This window comes from Parathielavia appendiculata, assembly GCF_033297405.1.
Source record: "Parathielavia appendiculata strain CBS 731.68 unplaced genomic scaffold N657scaffold_1, whole genome shotgun sequence".
Taxonomy (NCBI): Eukaryota; Fungi; Ascomycota; class Sordariomycetes; order Sordariales; family Chaetomiaceae; genus Parathielavia; species Parathielavia appendiculata.
The window spans coordinates 1,383,039-1,399,508 of NW_026944220.1; the positions used below are offsets into that span (position 1 = coordinate 1,383,039).

Consider the following 16,470-nt stretch of genomic DNA (forward strand, 5'->3'; position numbering starts at 1 on the left):
CGGTCCCTCATCATGTCTTCTGAGCCCTCCGCTGCGACCCAGCTGCTCCAACAGCACCTGTCCCACCACGTCACTGTGGAGGACGCGAGCGACGACGACTCCAAGCCCAACGTCAGCGCCAAGTCCACCGGCAATGGAGAAACGGCGACGCCAATAAGCGTAAAGAAAGACAGGGCTGGTTTGGCCACCGATTCCCACGAGCTGTTCCCGGAACTCGGCGGAACAGCGTCCAAGTCTGCGGCCAACCTTGCTCCCGTTTGGCCTGCGAGGGCCAACGCGAATGGGAAGGCGAATGGAAAAGCAAGCGGCGCCAGCCCCGCCAATGGCACCCCCAAGGACTCTGCCCCGCCGTCCGGTGCCAGCACGCCCGCCCACCGGGTCGCACCGCCGAGCCTCTCGATCCCGGGGCAATCCATGGAGTACCTCCTCCTGGAGCCGGACCACATCCTACCCCGCGCCCAGTTGAAGCGCCCTTTGGCTGACATTGTCAAGGACTTCAACCGTAAGTCGCGCGCCCAGGTCAGGTTAGTCAACCAACCCGACAACAGGATCAGGGTTGAGGCAACCGGGCCCAAGGGCGACGTCACAACGCAGTCACTGAAGGACTTTGTCGGCTTGATTGGCACCAAAATGAAGGTTGAGTTGGACGTCCCTCGTTGGGCCAGGCCTCATATTATTGGCAAAGGCGGGTCTACCATCAAGGCCCTGCAGGAGAAGTCAGGCGCTCGCATCCACGTGCCCAAGGAGGAAGGCCAAGCAGCCGCAGACGACAACGACGACGAAGACACTATTCGGGTGGTTATTGAGGGCAATTCGCAGCAGGCTGCCCACGCCCAGAATCTTATCTTCCGAATCATGGGCGAGCGCGGGGGCCAGGTCAATGTTCCTCTCAAGGGAATCCCTGCCGAGTTCTTCCCCTTCATCGCCGGCCCCAACAACAGCTTCATCAGCAGCATCGAGCAGGAAAACGGAATCCAGATCCGCGTCCCTCCAGCTCAGGCCTTCTCGTCCACGCCACCCACTGTGCCCGCCCCGTCCGAACGCCCCGTGTTTTACCCCGCGGCTGACAGCTCCATCCACCTCGCCGGTGAGCGCAACGCTGTGAAAGCCGCCCGGGAGGCGATTGAGCGGAGGGCCGAGGAACTGCGCAGCCAACTGCTAGTAGAGCCTATCCACATCCAATCAGGCCGCCACCAGTTCATTATTGGGGAGAGGGGCGTTTCCATGGAGCAGTTTTTCGAGGACACCGGATGCACCATTGTTATCCCCACCGATGAAGACGATGACGTTGTCAAAGTCATTGGATATCGCGATCAGGTCCCGAATGCTGTGGACAAAACGATTGGCTTGGCCATGAACATGCAATGCTCCAACATCGACATCGCGCGCTTCCACAAACAAGCCCCAGGCGGTGCGGCCGCTCACGCGCGCCATGTCACCCGCTACCTCCATCAGAAACGGGAATTGGAGCGGCTCGGGAAGGCGTATAATGTGCACTTCAACACGCCGTTCTCCGACGACGGTGCTCTGCAGTGGGAGCTCTACGCGCGCGATGGCAAGAATCTCATCAGGGCTCAGACCGAGGTCAAGGCCTTGGTGGACGGTCTCCCGCCGGCACGGGTGGCCACCGTCCCGGTTGATCCGTTCTACCATCATTACATAAGGAGGGAGGTGATGCCGCAGGTGCGCCAGAACTATGGCGTCCACATGGTTGTCCCAGAGGCTTCCGAGGCTAATGCGCCTCTTTTGCTGGTTTACGAAGGCTTCGAAAGCCCCGCGTCCTACCAAGTTCCGCGTTCCCCGCCGAGCCAACAAGATATCGCCGAGATGCAAAAGTGGCTTCAAGACGCCCAAGGCCACGTTCTCGGCCTCATGAGCCAGCAGGAAGCTGTGACCTCCAAGTCTATTGAGGTCCCCTTGAAGTAAATTTTCTCCTCTTTGCTGCACAAATGGCGAAAGAGATGTGTTTTCTAACGTTAGTGTAGGTTCCACACAAGGCTCCAGAAGTTCATCAAGAACGAGCAGGACAATGCTACCAACCCGGTCCGCGCCCGGGTATCCAACAACGGCGAGACCGTCATCATCCGCGGCCCCGCTTCTGTTGTGGACCGGCTTACCGCCAAGTGCGTCGAATTCGTCGAGCAAGAGAAGCAGGACGACAAGGAACGTGGCTTTACACTGGAATTCGACTTCCCCCAGAAGTTTGCCAACCACTTGATTGGCAAGGGTGGTAGCAACATCCGAGATCTCAGGGAGAAGTTTGACGTTGAGATTCAAGTCCAGGACGGCAAGGTGCAGCTCAAGGGTCCGAAGGCCAAGGCAGAGGCGGCAAAGACGCACATTGTTGCGCTCGGGCGTCAGCTGCAGGATGAGGCGACACACGTGCTGAAAATTGACCCCAAGTTTCACAGGGAGCTCATCGGCGCGCAGGGCAGCCAGATCAACAAGCTGCAGACCCGCTACAAGGTGCTCATCTTTTTCCCGCGCAACAAGAACGCCAAGGACGATGAGTCGGTTGCTGAGTCGGCTAGTGATGCTGGGAAGGGTCGCCGTCAGCAGGCTCCCGACGAGGTCATCATCCGCGGACCCAAGCGCGGTGCCGACGAGGCTCGTGACGAGCTGCTGTCACTGCTGCAGTACCTGAAGGACACGTCATTCACCGCCACTGTGACTGTCCAGAAGAAAATGCTACCTTCTCTCATTGGCGCTGGCGGTGCCGTCCTGGAGCAGCTGCGTCAGTCGACCGGCGCCAAGATTGACGTCCCGAGCGCCAAGGACTCAGAGGATCCTCAGGTGGAGATCCATATCAAGGGCACCAAGACGCAGGTGACTGCGGCCAAGAAGGCTCTGGAGGAGAAGAAGGCGATCTTTGACGACACTGTGGTCGAGAAGATTGAGGTGCCGAGGATATACCACAAAGCTCTCATAGGCACGGGCGGTAAGTCTGAAATGATGAGATTGCATTGTGATCACGGTGGCTGACAGATATGCAGGCGCGACGCTTCGCGACATTGTTGTTCAGGCTGGCGGTCCTTCCGACCAGCGGGAACTCGCGCGCACCATCCAGTTTCCCAAGCAGGACGCTGATGGCAATACCATCAAGGTGGAAGGCCGCAGCGAGGTCGTGAAGAAGATTGTCGCTCGGATCCAGGCTCTGGTGGCCGAGCGCGAGAGTCAGGTAACCGACGCCGTGGATGTGCCTGTCGAGAAGCACAGGACTATCGTGGGCCGCGGCGGTGAGACGAAGCGCAACCTCGAGGCTCAGTTCAAAGTTTCGCTCGACGTTCCGCGCCAGGGCAGCGGCCAGACGAGCGTGAAGATTGTTGGCCAGTCGGCCGACGTCGAGAAGGCCAAGGCGCACATCCAGAACCTGGTCAAGGAGCAGCCGGGCGAGACGGTTCAGATCCCCCGCGCCCTGCACCACGCAGTCTCCAACAACGGCCAGATCTTCCGCCGCTTGCGAAACGACTTTGGCGTCACAATCGACCATGGCGGCCAGACGGTGCCCCCTAAGCCCACGGCCGCGGCCAGCAGCGCCCGCGCCAACGGCGGCGCCCTGCCCCTGATTACGGACGAGCCCGAGGCTGCCGCCGACGCCCACTCATGGAAGGTAGTCGAGCAGGCCTCTTCCTCTGAGGAGGGCGACATCCCCTGGATCCTGCGCGGGTCGGCCGAGAACGTCGAGAAGGCGAAAAAGGCCATCCAGACGGCGCTCGAGCAAGCCACCAAGCACAACGCAGTTGGGTATCTGGTCCTGCCGGACCCCAAGACGTACCGGTTCGTCATTGGCCAGGGTGGTAGCAAAGTCAATGCCATTCGCAAGCAGAGCGGGTGCAAGATCACGGTGCCGCGCGACCAGGCACAGGGCGAGGCCATTGAGGTCGTCGGGTCTCGCGAGGGGGTGGAGAAGGCCAAGGAGCTGATCCTGGCTGCTGTCAAGGAGGGGGTGAGCGCGCGGTCGACGAGGGGCGAGTAGAGTCGTCGTTCTGCTGGGGCGCTTGCGGGGTGTAAGCTGCGGGGTTTACTGGGGAAGAGGTAGCGAGAATGGTCCATTGGGATCTAGATTGGTGTGATGTGGTTTTCTCTCAGAGGGGAGAATGCAAAAGGAAGGGAAACAAAGGGAGAAGGGAAGAGATGAACCGCACGCGACATAGCAAGCAATTACACATCTGATACTTAGCTGGCTATGATAGGTATGCAGGTTGGTGGACTTTGGTCAGATTTAGGGAAGCGCTTCTGCGCTCTCGCAGCTTCCGAGTTTGTCTTTTGGCTCTGGTTTATATATTTATTTGTCGAGTGGGCACACCAGACTGCGTTGAGGGGTGGCTGGGCTGAGCGGTTGGTTCCAAGGTTGTGGTATAGAGGATATTAAAAGGAAAGGAAATAAAAACTCTCTTCTCTGCAGTCTATTTCCGCACTTCCAGGTTGCGTATTTACAACTCTTCTTTCACTTTTACTTTATTATTTCTTTCTTTCTTTCCCTCTTCTTCTTCCTCTTTATATTCGTATTTCTCTTCCTCTCACCGCTTCTTTTACTACTCATCTTTATATCCTAACCCTTTCCCTTTATCTTCCTCCTTCCAAGGTGTGTTTTCCAATCCATTTCTCTATTTATTTGTGCTATGCCCGCCGGCTATGTGCCACGCTAGCGAACAAACCAGGGCTGGAATGTCACACAACAATGATATCCCTTCCTGCCATTCCCATACAGCTCTTGTCTAGACAGCTCCGCAAGACAGAGACAAGCATGGGCCAAAAAGCCACCTGGACTTGGTCTAGACCTTAGCTACAGCATACTATGAGGGTGGATGGGGCCGGAGGATGCCGTCTCTGAATAAGCCTTACGAATGTGGCTGTATCGGAGATGATAGGAAACATAACTCGAAGCTTTACGATCCGATCGGGCCCTGTGACGATGAGTTTGATGCGGACGTTGGCCTCCAAAGACGTCTATATAATAAGCGACTCCTGCCATCCTCGACATTGGCAGCAGTTGTTTCCCCAGGCCGCACGTCCAACCCTCAAATTCTCAAAAGAAAGAAACTCAAAACAACTCCAGAGATGCCCGGTCAAGCTCGCCCTTGCTCTACCCACTTTGGCCATGACAGCCTCAGCCGCGTCCGGTCTTGAGGGCACCTCTCCGGTCTCTGGAACGGCCTGGTTGGAGCGGTACTTGCGAACGTGCCGTGCCTGTGACCAAGGGGGTGGTGCGCTGTTCCTTCCCAGACATCCCACATGCGTTAGTCTTTCTTGTATAGGTGCAGGGCAAGTCTGTAGAATTGTCCAGTGGTTACCTTTACTTCTCACCAGGCATCTCAGGTTATAACCATAGTCGCATGTTTTGATACCATTCGAGTACGCTTTAACTCTCTGTCTCCCCTCCCACGCCCGATGATGAGAGAAGATACATGGCCCTTTGCGCCGGCAGATTCCCAACCTCGCAATGCGCCAGCCACGGTCTAAAAAGCAGGCACCAAAGCCAAAAAGACACTGAGAACCCAGAAGATGACCAAAGAATGGCTACCCAGAAATTCGGCCTCAAGCAACAACTCATTATCCACCCGCAGACCGACTTCCACCCAGGTCTTGAGAAACATCAGACCCAGTATAACTAAGCCGTCTATAGAGGTATCCCACCGAGCCCATGAACGCAGTTAGCCCGTGCGTTGTCTCGCCAGCGATATGAGTGACATAACGCTTCTAGTAGAGCGTGTAACCACCATCGATAATGACGTTGGAGCCGGTCATGAAGCCCGAGGCGTCCGAGGCCAAGAAGACGCACAGCCCGTTGAGGTCGTCCACAGCACCGAGGCGCCCTTGCGGGGTAAGCGACTTCCAGATCTTCTTCTGCGCATCCAGGGCGGGGACCCGGTTCAGCGCCGTGTCCATGTAGCCCGGCGAGATGCAGTTGACACGGATGTTGTACTTGGCCCACTCGGCGGCCAGCGACTTGCCGAGTTGGATAACGCCGGCCTTGGAGGCGTTGTAGCACGACTGCTCCTGCGGGTAGTTGACGATGGAGCCGGACATGGAGGCGACCAGGATGATGGAGCCGGGCTTGCCGGCGGCCATCATGGCGCGGCCGACGGCCTGCGCCATGAGGAACGACCCGTTCAGGTTGATGTCGATAAGGCGGCGGAACATAGCCGGGTCGTACGTCTCGGCCTTGATGTTGGAGTCGGCGATGCCCGCCGAGTTGACGAGCACGTCCGGGGCGCCGTAGAGGTCGACGACGTTCTGCACGGCCGCGTTGATGGCGTTGCCATCACGGACGTCGACCTTGAAGAAGGAGACGGGAAGCCTGGTCTTCTGGTGCAGCTCGGCGGCCGACTCGTCGCCCAGCTCCTGGTTGGCGTCGAAGATGGCGATGGCCTTGGCACCAGCCTCAGCGCAAGCGCGGGCCATGTGGTTGCCGAGACCACGGGCGCCACCAGTCACGATGACGACCTTGCCCATGATGCTCATCTTCTGCATGGTGCGGGGCATCTGGCGGTACACCTTCTCCTGCAGCGGCGTGAATGCATCCTCCTCGGCGGCGGCGGCCTCCGGGGCGGAAGTGGCAGCAGGCTTGACGGGAATGCTGAAATGGTCCGCCGAGTTAGACGAGGCGACACCTTTAGCGTCCGGGCTGTACACAGTGACAGGTACCTCAGTCTCCTTGATCACCTCAGACTTCATGCGGCCGGCGGACACGGAGAAGGCAGTACGCTGAGCAACTGAGGAGGCAACAGCGCGGCCGACAGCGGGACGGGAAAGCGCGGCAAGGCGATGAGCCAGGCGGGCGGAACGTGCAACGGCGGCCATTATAGCGATTTCTGAGATTGAATCTTGGAACGAGGTGGTGAAGAGTTATGGAAACTCTGAGCCGAGTCAGATCGACTTGAGAATGAGGCCAATATCAAAAAGCGGAGAGCGTGAAACTCAAAGCCTTCTTTGGGTCTTGAGCTAACGCAGGCCTTGGCACTCCAACTCTCCAAAGATGCAGGATTGCTGGTAGGAGGTCAACCACACAGGCGAATTGTAATGGTAGCCAAAAAGGGTCGAAGTCGAATTTGTCCAAGTCAACGAGTGGGGGTTCAAGGTACGTCGAAGGTACCTGGGCTCCTTAATAGCGACGACAAAACTGCGTGCGGTGCTGTCAGACCTGCTGGTTTGGGGGTCCGTCAGGCTCTTTTTATTTATAGGGAGCGCAGGCTCTTCAGAGAAGGGTTCCTGGCCGTCAGACGGCCAGCTGAGGATGTCCCGGGCACAGAGATGGGATGAGGCAAAGTGGCCCGGCGGGTCCAGAACTGTGGCGGTTGCGAGTCGAGATCGATCTGTTTGAGCAATGCAATCCTGGAAACTGCACGGATCTGCACTGTCCACGCACACCCCTTTGCACTACGCTTCGCGAATCCCGACCGATACGATTTATCTAGGCCGAAGAGTTAGGAAGTCAAGCAAAGCTACCCCAAATGAGGAAGTCAGCCTGAGTTCTGGGAGCTTCGAGAAACCTGGAATCTAAAGCATGACCGCCGACTCGGTGTGAAGCCAGGTTTGATGTTGCCGATGGTGGCCGAGATGGGCAACTTTGCGGAGGGGGGAAGCGCAGTCGGCACCTCTGACCACAGAAAGTGGTCATAATGGTGTTCTAAGCTTTGATGCGATTTCCATCCACGTACCTTCTGCGGGTTGACAACAAATCCTTTGTTTTCGGCTTGAGTGAAAGAGGTATTGAATGCAACCGACGTCGTCCGATGTTCAAGGTTTCCCGAGGGCCCTGGCGCTTTCAGTTGGCTCTAGGGGCTCATACTTATACCACAGTATGTTGCAAGCCCTCGCTCGAAGTAACTTGCAACAAATACATCCTGCGCATCCTGACACGGGGTGAGTGAGCGGTGAGCTGTGTCTGTGGGACCGAGAGATTGAAAGCAAGTCACAAGACCACCATCAATTTTCACCTCTCAAGCATGCTTGTTGGTGTCCAGAACCCGCGGAAAAGAGCCGGTTTGCCAAAAGGGCAAATGATTGAGATAAAATTCTGGTGTTTTCGCCCTGCATGTAACGAATGCTTAACTCGACTGGGGAAGTGGGGTTGAGCAACTGACAGGGGTTGGCGCCGATCAATCCTGACGTCCATCTTTGACTGAGTCTTTGACCTGCAACGAGTACAAGAAGGGCCTGTTCCACGCCTATCTTGGCTACGGACACGTTTAAGAACGATGCACAACCAGAAGCCGAGTTTCTTAGAAGTTCTTTTTCCCACGGGCTGTACCTTATTGAGGGAGTTCTTGCCTACCTACATAGAAATTCGAATGATCGAGATCTCCTGATGTGGGCCAAGGGATTGGAATGCTGTGGGGCCAGGTCAGTCAACGTTACCCTACCCCGCTCTGGGCCTGCAGTCTCGCAGGGCTTGGCAAAAGACATTCGATGTCTCGACCGCGTGGGGGGGGGCCAAAATCAGTTACGAAGCAGATTCCCATCAGCTCTATTCGATAGCGCTGACCAACAAGAAGAGCCCTCTGGCACGTCGTTTAGCATTTTCATATACACCTTGAAGCGGTGAGCAGTGTGTGTACTCTCCTAATACCCTCCTATTTCGTTCGCTCTTCCCGTTGGCAGCAGCGAGAAAATTACTGGTCCTGTGGCCACCTGCTCTTGACTAGGGAACGGCGGGCAGTGCTAGCTGACTTAGCCCTGGAGCGCTCTCCATCAAATCCAAGACTAGAGTGGCAAGCATCCACCGCGGGACTTGTCCGGGGACACGGCCGCACCTGCAATCCAATGGGTCATCCATGTGGTTTGAATGAGAATCCAACCGTCACCTCACCACCCCTGCCCGGCATACCCGCTCATCTTTCCGCCGCTCTTCGGAGCGGCACCTTATCAACAGTCTCGAAACACGAGCCAGGGGGCCTGAAGCCATGGTTTCTCCTGCCCAGCCGAGCCAACCACTGAACCACACTGTTCAAGCGGCCCAACCGCAATGTACATTCCTCGCTCATCCCACGCAAGTGTCCGGCCATTCATCAACATCTCCTATTTTTGGAGCGTTTGGTGACTCGTAACCTCCAACCTTCTGAATAATAGCAATGAGCCGCAGGGTAATTCGGGAGGACAGCCGACCGTTTCCAAGCTGAACGATTCAGCCCCAAGCAACGACTGGTTCACAACCCAACTCGATCATCCCGCTTTTCCCTCGAGAAATTCAGGTTTGTAAATTACATCGCTCCAGAACGTTGGCAACCCGGCTCTGCCGCTGGTGCCATTCTTTTTTGAACGTGGGTCAACCGCCGCTCCAGTTCACTCAGCTCTCAATACCTTAGACAACATAACAAACTGAATGAGGAGGCATTGGTGTCTGAAATGTCTCTAACCACCTCAACTCCATCTCTTAAAACTATGATCGTTTTCACTCTCCCGGTTTCTCTATCTTATCATTAGCTTTTTCCCTTGATCTCGAGCTCGACGCACAAACGCCAAGGAGCCCGGTTCCAATCAACAAACGAACAGCTACGCCAATCGCCTGTCCCAGCCAGCCGGTACCACTAAGAAGCTCGACACCCTGCTTTCCCCAGGTCTCACGATGGCTTCAGTAGCGTGCCACCCGGAGTAGTGCCCCTGGCACCCCAACAAGCTCGGACCGCAGCATGCAGCCCTACACTTGTACACGCTAGCCGCCATAATTTCCCTTGCAGTTTTCACGATGCCTCGCTTCGCTTCCCGCTTTCCGCTTCCCGTCACCCGCCACGGGCCGCTAACCCCAGTTCCCCAGCGGGGCCAGTACTGCACATTTACCATACAGGTTTTCAGATCGTGGCCCAGGTCGTGATGTCTAGCACTCGCTAGACTCGCGGGGTAGTTGTTCGATCTGACTTTGAACCTAGGACAGCTCCCATACGTACCTGTAGGTAATGTGAACAAAAATCCATGGCCACGCCTTGCATGTTTGCCTCCCCGGGAATTGTCTCTGACCTCGTCAGCCAGTGACCTGAGCGTTGCACAACGCACTCTCCTGACTACCAACTTCCAGCAAACACCATGCATGACACGTACATTCTTGACATTGAGAACCTAGGAATCCATCATGATATGCCGTCCAGACTCATCAATCAATCCGCTCTTGAACCCTGACAACGTCGGTCAAGGGGAAGGGTATTACTATCACATAAGTACATACATCATCGTCTAAAACCGACACTGCACCAACAGCCGTGCATTCCGCTCAAGCCGCCCTCTTTCCTCTTTCCTTCCCTCCCTGTTGCACGAGTGTCCGTTTGTCCTCTGCAATCTGCATGATCCAACCGCCTCGATTTTGGAGAGAAAAGGACAAGCTGATGCATCTCTCGTGAGATAAAGCCATGGGGAAAATAACCCGCTGTCCAGACCCTGACCGGGGGCGAATCCCCGCGAGCCAGAATCCAACCAGACCAACCCCATAACAACCACCACCCCCAAATAACCCATTCTTGACCATTAAACCGGACCAAGCGAGTCAAAAGAAAGGGATGATGCCCCCGTCCGTCATATTCGTACAAACGACTACCGCTCAAAAACAAACTCCTCCTTGTTCCTCTCAAGCAGCTGGAAAAGGCTCGTGACATACGGCGCCAGCAACCGATTCTCGGTGAACACCTCCCACAGGCGGGGCAGGACCGGCCGAAACAGCCGCTCATTCCACCCGCCTTGCTCTCCCCTGCTCTGCTCCCCACCCTGCTGCTGCTGCTGCTGCTCACCACCAGCACCACCTTCCTGTTGCGTACCGTCATCCGCACCGCCGCCGCTCCCCTTGACAAACCTCTCCTCCGCCCGCGTCTTGACCACATTCCGCGCGATGTTCCTCAGAATCAGCACCGCCGACAGCGGGATCCCAGCCGCCTGCGGCGGCGCATTGGGGTTGCGCTCGTCACGGGCCGAAGCCGTCTCCTCGTACGTGAGCGTAATGGTCTTGGCGGGCTTGATGACCCGCGGTTTGCTGCCACCGCTTCCACTCCCAGAAAGAGAGCCGCGCTTGGAAGGGGTTGATGACGATAACGATGTCGGCGCGTCGGCGGCGGTACCGGTGGAGGCCCGGCGAAGGGCTTCCTCTGCCCTGAGATGTGTCTTGATGTGCGTCATGAACTGAGCCAGCTGCAGCTTGACCGGCTTAGGGTACTTAGTGCAGCCGTCCCAGAGGCATATGAGCGGCGATTCGCGGTTGTGGAACTTGCCATCTTCGCCGGGGGCTTCACACAGGTGGTCGATGAGGATGTGTTGCCACATTGTCTCGGCCGTCAGGTTCCATCTCCCGCACTTGAGGGGGTCGCCCGGCGCGCGGTACCATTTGCACATGAAGTAGCCGCGGCCATCGGTGTTGATGGGGTAGGTGCGGGAGCGGATGCCACGCATGATGAACTTCTGTATCTCTCCGTTGGTGCCCTCTCGGACCACCTGGGCGTTGGCATTTTGGTGGACGGTGCTGATGTGCCGGATAAACTCGGGCGCGTTAATCATGGCGCGCCCCATCCGCTTGACCGGCTCGAGGAATGCCGCGTTGTATGCCTGCCAGATGGCAATTTGCGTGATCTGAGCGTCAGGGTCCTCCTCGAACATGCAGCGAAGCCAGGCGAAGCAGCGCTCGGGTTCCTCCATGGCGAGTAGACGCTCTTGCAGGTCCTTGGGGATCGGAGGGACGTATTCATTAGATACGGGCTCGTACGCGATATGCGCTTCGCTGACGACCACCTCTCGGTTGGAGCGCTTAGCTCCATGGGAAAGCAGGCGGACGAGATGCACTACCAGCTGCTCGACGCTCGTACCCTCCAGCATCACGTCTAGATTGGGCACAACGGCTGTGTACTGGTAAAGAAAGTCCAGGCAGGCGTCCAACAGCTCATCGTCGTTGAGCAGGAGCCAGTCCAAGATGCGCTGCAGGGTAGCAGGCGAGACCCCACCCAGCTTGTTGGTTTCGGTAGGATGGTTCATGGCAATGCGGCCAATCGCCCGGAGAGAGGTGAGAATGATGCCGCGGTCCGACGACGAGAGCTGTGCAAGCAATGTCTTGTACAGCGGGTCGTCGGAGTCGAGCACCAGGTATGGGGTGATTTGTTCCGCGATGTCGAGAGCGCAGTGCTTCAACTCGACCACAATTTCCAGCGACGGAAGATGAAGGAGAATGCAGAGAAGATCCTTGACGGGCGGGTACTCGGCGATGTACCACGCGTTTTCGGGCAGCATGACCATGTTCCTAATGGTCAGGACGGCCTCGGTAACCAGCATCAGCCTGTCACTGAACTCGGCAGACTGGAAAGTGTCTTGGACATCCTTCCGGCTCAGCTGGGCAATCCTCTCGAGGATGTCGTCTGTGCCATTGATACCATCGAGCTCGCCAATTTCGCCACCGTCATAATACGGATCGTTCGAAATGGTCCACTCGATGTGGTAGAACATGCTCCCGACACCCAGTGCGAATTCGGTCAAACCCTCGGCCAGGCCGCTGAACTGCGAGAACTTGTACTTATCACCACGCTCGTAGGATATCTTGACGAGATGGTTTAGAGCAAAAGCCTGCTCCGCTTCGATTCCAGAGCGGAGCGACAACAAGCACCTCTCGTATATATTCGGCCCGTCGAGTGTCCCTAATCAATGTCAGGTGCCATGGCGCTAAGCGACGTTGGCAGTTGGGGAAGCTTACCCGGAGGAACGGATGCACGCACTAGGGCTCCCGGGTTAGGCGCTGGGGCTGCCGGATGCCGGAGGAGCCGCTGCTTCCTCGCGAATAGATCCGGGTTGCTGGCGGGTGTATCGACGATGCGCAGCGGCACTTGTGGAGGAGGTTGCAGCTGATAATCATTGACCAGAGGATTGCTCATATCGGGGGGGTTGTAGCTGATGGAATGTCCCCCACGACCGGAGGGGTGTTGGTGATTGTGATGCATCGCAATCGGCGTATTGACATGCGACTGAGTGATCTGCTGCCCTTGACTCTGTGATTGAGAGTGCGCCGCTGAGCCGGACGCGCCGGATTGTTGGCCCGACGCATGGCGGCTCTGCCGCGATGGGTTGGTATCGGGGTGAAAGATAACTCTCGGAGCTGGTGCCTCTCTCAAGCCGCGAGAGGCCCGGCCAGATGAAGTGGGGGTCTCTTCGGCACGGCGCTCCCTGCTCGGCGTGCCGTCTTCAGTCGATCCTTCTCTATCGGCCTTGGACTTGGCCTGGAACGTTTCCAGTGTCCGAGTCAGGAGCGAGCCTCCCTTGGCTGTGGTAAATTCGAGAATCTCGGGCGGAGGAGGTTCCTTGTTGTGAATCGTCTTGATCTCGTATGCAGCCAGGTTCTTGTAAAAGATTTGTTTGAGGGTGTAGGCATCGGCCGGGGCATTATGCCGCATCAGGCCCAAACCTTCGCACATCTTCCTCCACATCAGCTTCTCGTCCGACACCTTGTCGTAGCCGCCATGGCCGACAATGTATTTAAAGAGCTTGAGCAAGTCGACGGTGAAATTGCCCATCTTCGGTTCGGGGTCAAAATTTGTGCCGCGCTTCTCGTGGAAGGCGCGCAAGTCCTCAATGAACTTCTCATATTCGGGCGTCCGGTCGACCGTATGCTCGACGGCTGGTTTGGTCGGTGCCATGTTGGCGCGCTGAGCGCAGCACTGCGCTGCCAAATAACGTGCGCAAAATCGGTAACGGTTCTTGCCAGTATTAGATATCCGGTCTATATTCTGGTGATTAATCTCAGCAATTTTGTCCGTAAAACGCGCCAGCTGAAGCCAACCACAACTGCAGGGCAGCGCTGTTCGCGAATCTCGGTGATGCGACGCGAGGCTGCGAATGGCATTCGATTTCGCGGCAAGTTTTTGGGTCTCCGATTGCTTTTGGTCTCCAAGCTTGGTGGGGACTGCAGCCTCCTTGGCGCAACCTATCGCACGGACCACAGCTTGGCGGCCAGGCAGAGCGATCCCAGGAACGATGGAACTGGCTCTGTAACCGATTTGTTTATCGCATCAGTCACCGGAAGAAGATGGTGGATTTTGATTGACTTACTGACCGGGTGTAAGGATGCGTGATGAGAAGAAAAGAGGTTAAGTATCAGGCCTCACCCGGGGCCCAAGCTCAGGTTTCAAGCTTACCGTCAACACCCAGGATGCTCTTCAACCCAAGTTCGGCTCTCCCAAGTACGATCACCAACCAATGTCATAGAGAAGCGGCAGATTGTCTCCGATATCACGGCTGGCAGCTCGCGTTCTGTTGCTCTGGACGGCGCCATCGAGGAGTCACAGGACGAAGATGTCGCTACTTCAAGGGACAGGGGATATGGTAACCGTCACTGGCAATCATACTACAGTCATCTCTACAAGCGGCACCACCACATGCGCCAAAATATATGCAAAGCACGTCTATATAAGTATGATTACTAGCAAAGTCATATTCTGATCTCGAATTTTGATTATCTTCATTGTATAACTGGTATCAGGGTGCAATCCACAGGGTATGGAGTCCGCTGGTAGGTAGCTCCTTCCTATATTATCCACCATCCCTTGTGTACTAAAAACAAGGTATCTTCCCAGTTCGAGTTGCTTTGATCAGCTGCTCCACCTCTCATTTGAGGCGTCACCCAAGGATTATCAGATGCAGTTGCTCTCAGTGTCTTATTGTTCACACAGTTGTTCATGCACGTCACAGCCAGAAAGCCGCAATGCCCGCTTCGAAGGGCACCCTCAGACGACCAATATTACGGTTCGAGTTGGCAAGTCTCAGCATCGACGATAGGCCAAATGCGTACAAGAACCCGCAGTTGGTACTCAAGCCGCAGCTTGAGCTCGCTCCACGCAGGCCATACACGGGAGAACGACCGCGGGCGCCGGTCTGGCGTCATTATCTGATGGTACATGTGAAAGACAAGGCAGATGAACTGGTTGGTCACCCATTTACCGAACAGACCATGCCGTCACGTACTGAAGTGATCATACCAGGTCAAGTTAGACTTGGACATCTTCAAGTCTGAGTCATCTACAGCAGATACTGATACAGCCTTTCGCAACTCCATCACCTGCCTCTTTCCCACATCCTCTCTCAATTTCCGGTATTCGAAGGGGCTAGATGATGGCAGCATTGTTAGTGATGCTCAGTGACACTTGTGTCTGGCCTCTGGCTCACAGCGTTCCGTCCAGAAAGCTTCCAGTTTGTGCATCACGCTTCAGAAACCTCCCGATCTCGACAAAGTCCTGCAGGAGTTCGGTGGATTAGGCATCAAGATCGAGTATAAAGAGTTCGGCAGAGATCATCAGCTTGTCTCGGAACCAGCCAGCTTCAATGCATGGCCACCTCTGGGTCGAACCGTTTCACCAGTGTACCGACCAGCCAGCAACTCGAGACAGCTGAACAGTTCAAGCCCCCCTCTGACCATGGCCTCGACTTCACATGCCGGATACCCAGCGTACTTGAAAAGCCAATCCAACAGAGCGCTTCCCCAACGACCTCCCAGCCAACCAATACGGCCATCCACACCATTGCACCCAGGCCAACGGCCCTGGTCGCCGGCCTTCGTACCATCTCGGCCAGCATCAACGCTTGGCATACCAGGGATTCTGGGAGAGGGCATTTACAAGGTCAGCAAAATCGGCTCTGCCTCATCAGCCCGGCCGAGGGTGAGACGAACGTCTTCGGTTTTCGAGCATCAAGGTCCCAAGCTGTACACAGTCTCGAAGCACTTCGACAAGACCCTCAGCAAAGAGGACATTGTGCATCCGTTGGGGCCGCGGTATGTATCAGGGGGTCTGCCGTCCAGCTTGCAAGCCAGCATTTCACCAGGATATATGGCCAGATCGCCCAGCCAGAGCACAGGCGGAACTGGAAGTCACTCGCAGCCCGGATTCGAGAGCCCGGCCTCGCACATTCTCAGCAAGGCGTCCAGTGCCCTGGAAGGGATGCGGGTCAACTTGCAGCACCGGCCAGGACTCAGACGGCTGCGGACGATCGACAACCCTCGGGATCCAAGCATTTCGTTTGAGCTTGACGACCGAGTGCACCGCACGTTTCTTTCCACAGTTGCAGAGGAAAGGGCGGGATCTATGTTTTCGCAGCCGTTGCCATCATTAAGACCTCTACGCTCGGCCGACGACGCCTCCCTGGTTAGTTCAAGCCCGACATTACTGGAACGACCAACCAGGCAAGAGATGGAGGCCGAGTGGCTATTATATGTTGCTCAGATCCAGCACGAGGGGCTGTGTGAAGCGAGCAGGGTGTGGGATGAGTTCTGGGAGAAGGCCAACGACGACGTTGCCTCCGCTCGGAGTGCAGAGGATCTGTCGAGTGTTCTGTCAAAGTTGGAGAGTGACTTCATGCGGCGGTGGGAGGGAGTTGTGGCTGCCACTGCGCAGAAAATGCGAGATGTGCGGGTCGATCCTGTCTTTTGAGCACTCAGGCCTTGGACTCGTTGACTGAGCAACAGACGGAGAGCGACAATCGCAATTCAAAATGGCCAACCAACTCTCCGCCGCGTGAGCCAAG

At 56.4% G+C, this 16,470-nt stretch overlaps 6 protein-coding genes across 6 annotated transcripts; 4 read left to right on the plus strand and 2 right to left on the minus strand.

Annotated features, from left to right (window-relative positions):
- Nucleotides 1-12: 12 nt before the first annotated feature.
- On the plus strand, nt 13-3,976 carry N657DRAFT_652173 (uncharacterized protein; the record flags this gene model as incomplete). The annotated part of the gene is made up of 3 exons (XM_062794267.1): nt 13-1,922; nt 1,986-2,938; nt 2,994-3,976. The coding sequence occupies 3 exons, from the start codon at nt 13-15 to the stop codon at nt 3,974-3,976; spliced, it is 3,846 nt and encodes a 1,281-aa protein (XP_062652281.1).
- Nucleotides 3,977-4,081: 105 nt separating this feature from the next.
- N657DRAFT_26261 (uncharacterized protein) lies at nt 4,082-4,405 on the plus strand. The gene has a single exon (XM_062786497.1). The coding sequence runs from the start codon at nt 4,187-4,189 to the stop codon at nt 4,370-4,372; it is 186 nt and encodes a 61-aa protein (XP_062652282.1). The 5' UTR covers nt 4,082-4,186; the 3' UTR covers nt 4,373-4,405.
- Nucleotides 4,406-4,710: 305 nt separating this feature from the next.
- N657DRAFT_26298 (uncharacterized protein) lies at nt 4,711-5,513 on the plus strand. The gene has a single exon (XM_062786500.1). It carries the CDS (start codon nt 4,865-4,867, stop codon nt 5,324-5,326), a length of 462 nt encoding a protein of 153 aa, XP_062652283.1. The 5' UTR covers nt 4,711-4,864; the 3' UTR covers nt 5,327-5,513.
- A 187-nt stretch (nt 5,514-5,700) lies between these two features.
- On the minus strand, nt 5,701-6,804 carry N657DRAFT_564161 (NAD(P)-binding protein; the record flags this gene model as incomplete). Its single annotated transcript, XM_062788260.1, has 1 exon — nt 5,701-6,804. The coding sequence occupies one exon, from the start codon at nt 6,802-6,804 to the stop codon at nt 5,701-5,703; it is 1,104 nt and encodes a 367-aa protein (XP_062652284.1).
- Nucleotides 6,805-10,064: 3,260 nt separating this feature from the next.
- Nucleotides 10,065-13,780, minus strand: N657DRAFT_607975 (uncharacterized protein). The gene is made up of 2 exons (XM_062790255.1): nt 12,656-13,780; nt 10,065-12,599 (listed from the first exon to the last, which is right to left on the minus strand). Exons 1-2 carry the CDS (start codon nt 13,590-13,592, stop codon nt 10,525-10,527), a joined length of 3,012 nt encoding a protein of 1,003 aa, XP_062652285.1. The 5' UTR covers nt 13,593-13,780; the 3' UTR covers nt 10,065-10,524.
- A 173-nt stretch (nt 13,781-13,953) lies between these two features.
- On the plus strand, nt 13,954-16,376 carry N657DRAFT_667752 (uncharacterized protein; the record flags this gene model as incomplete). Its single annotated transcript, XM_062795419.1, has 4 exons — nt 13,954-14,464; nt 14,529-14,875; nt 14,934-15,074; nt 15,120-16,376. Exons 1-4 carry the CDS (start codon nt 14,452-14,454, stop codon nt 16,374-16,376), a joined length of 1,758 nt encoding a protein of 585 aa, XP_062652286.1. The 5' UTR covers nt 13,954-14,451.
- Between the last annotated feature and the right edge of the window lie 94 nt (nt 16,377-16,470).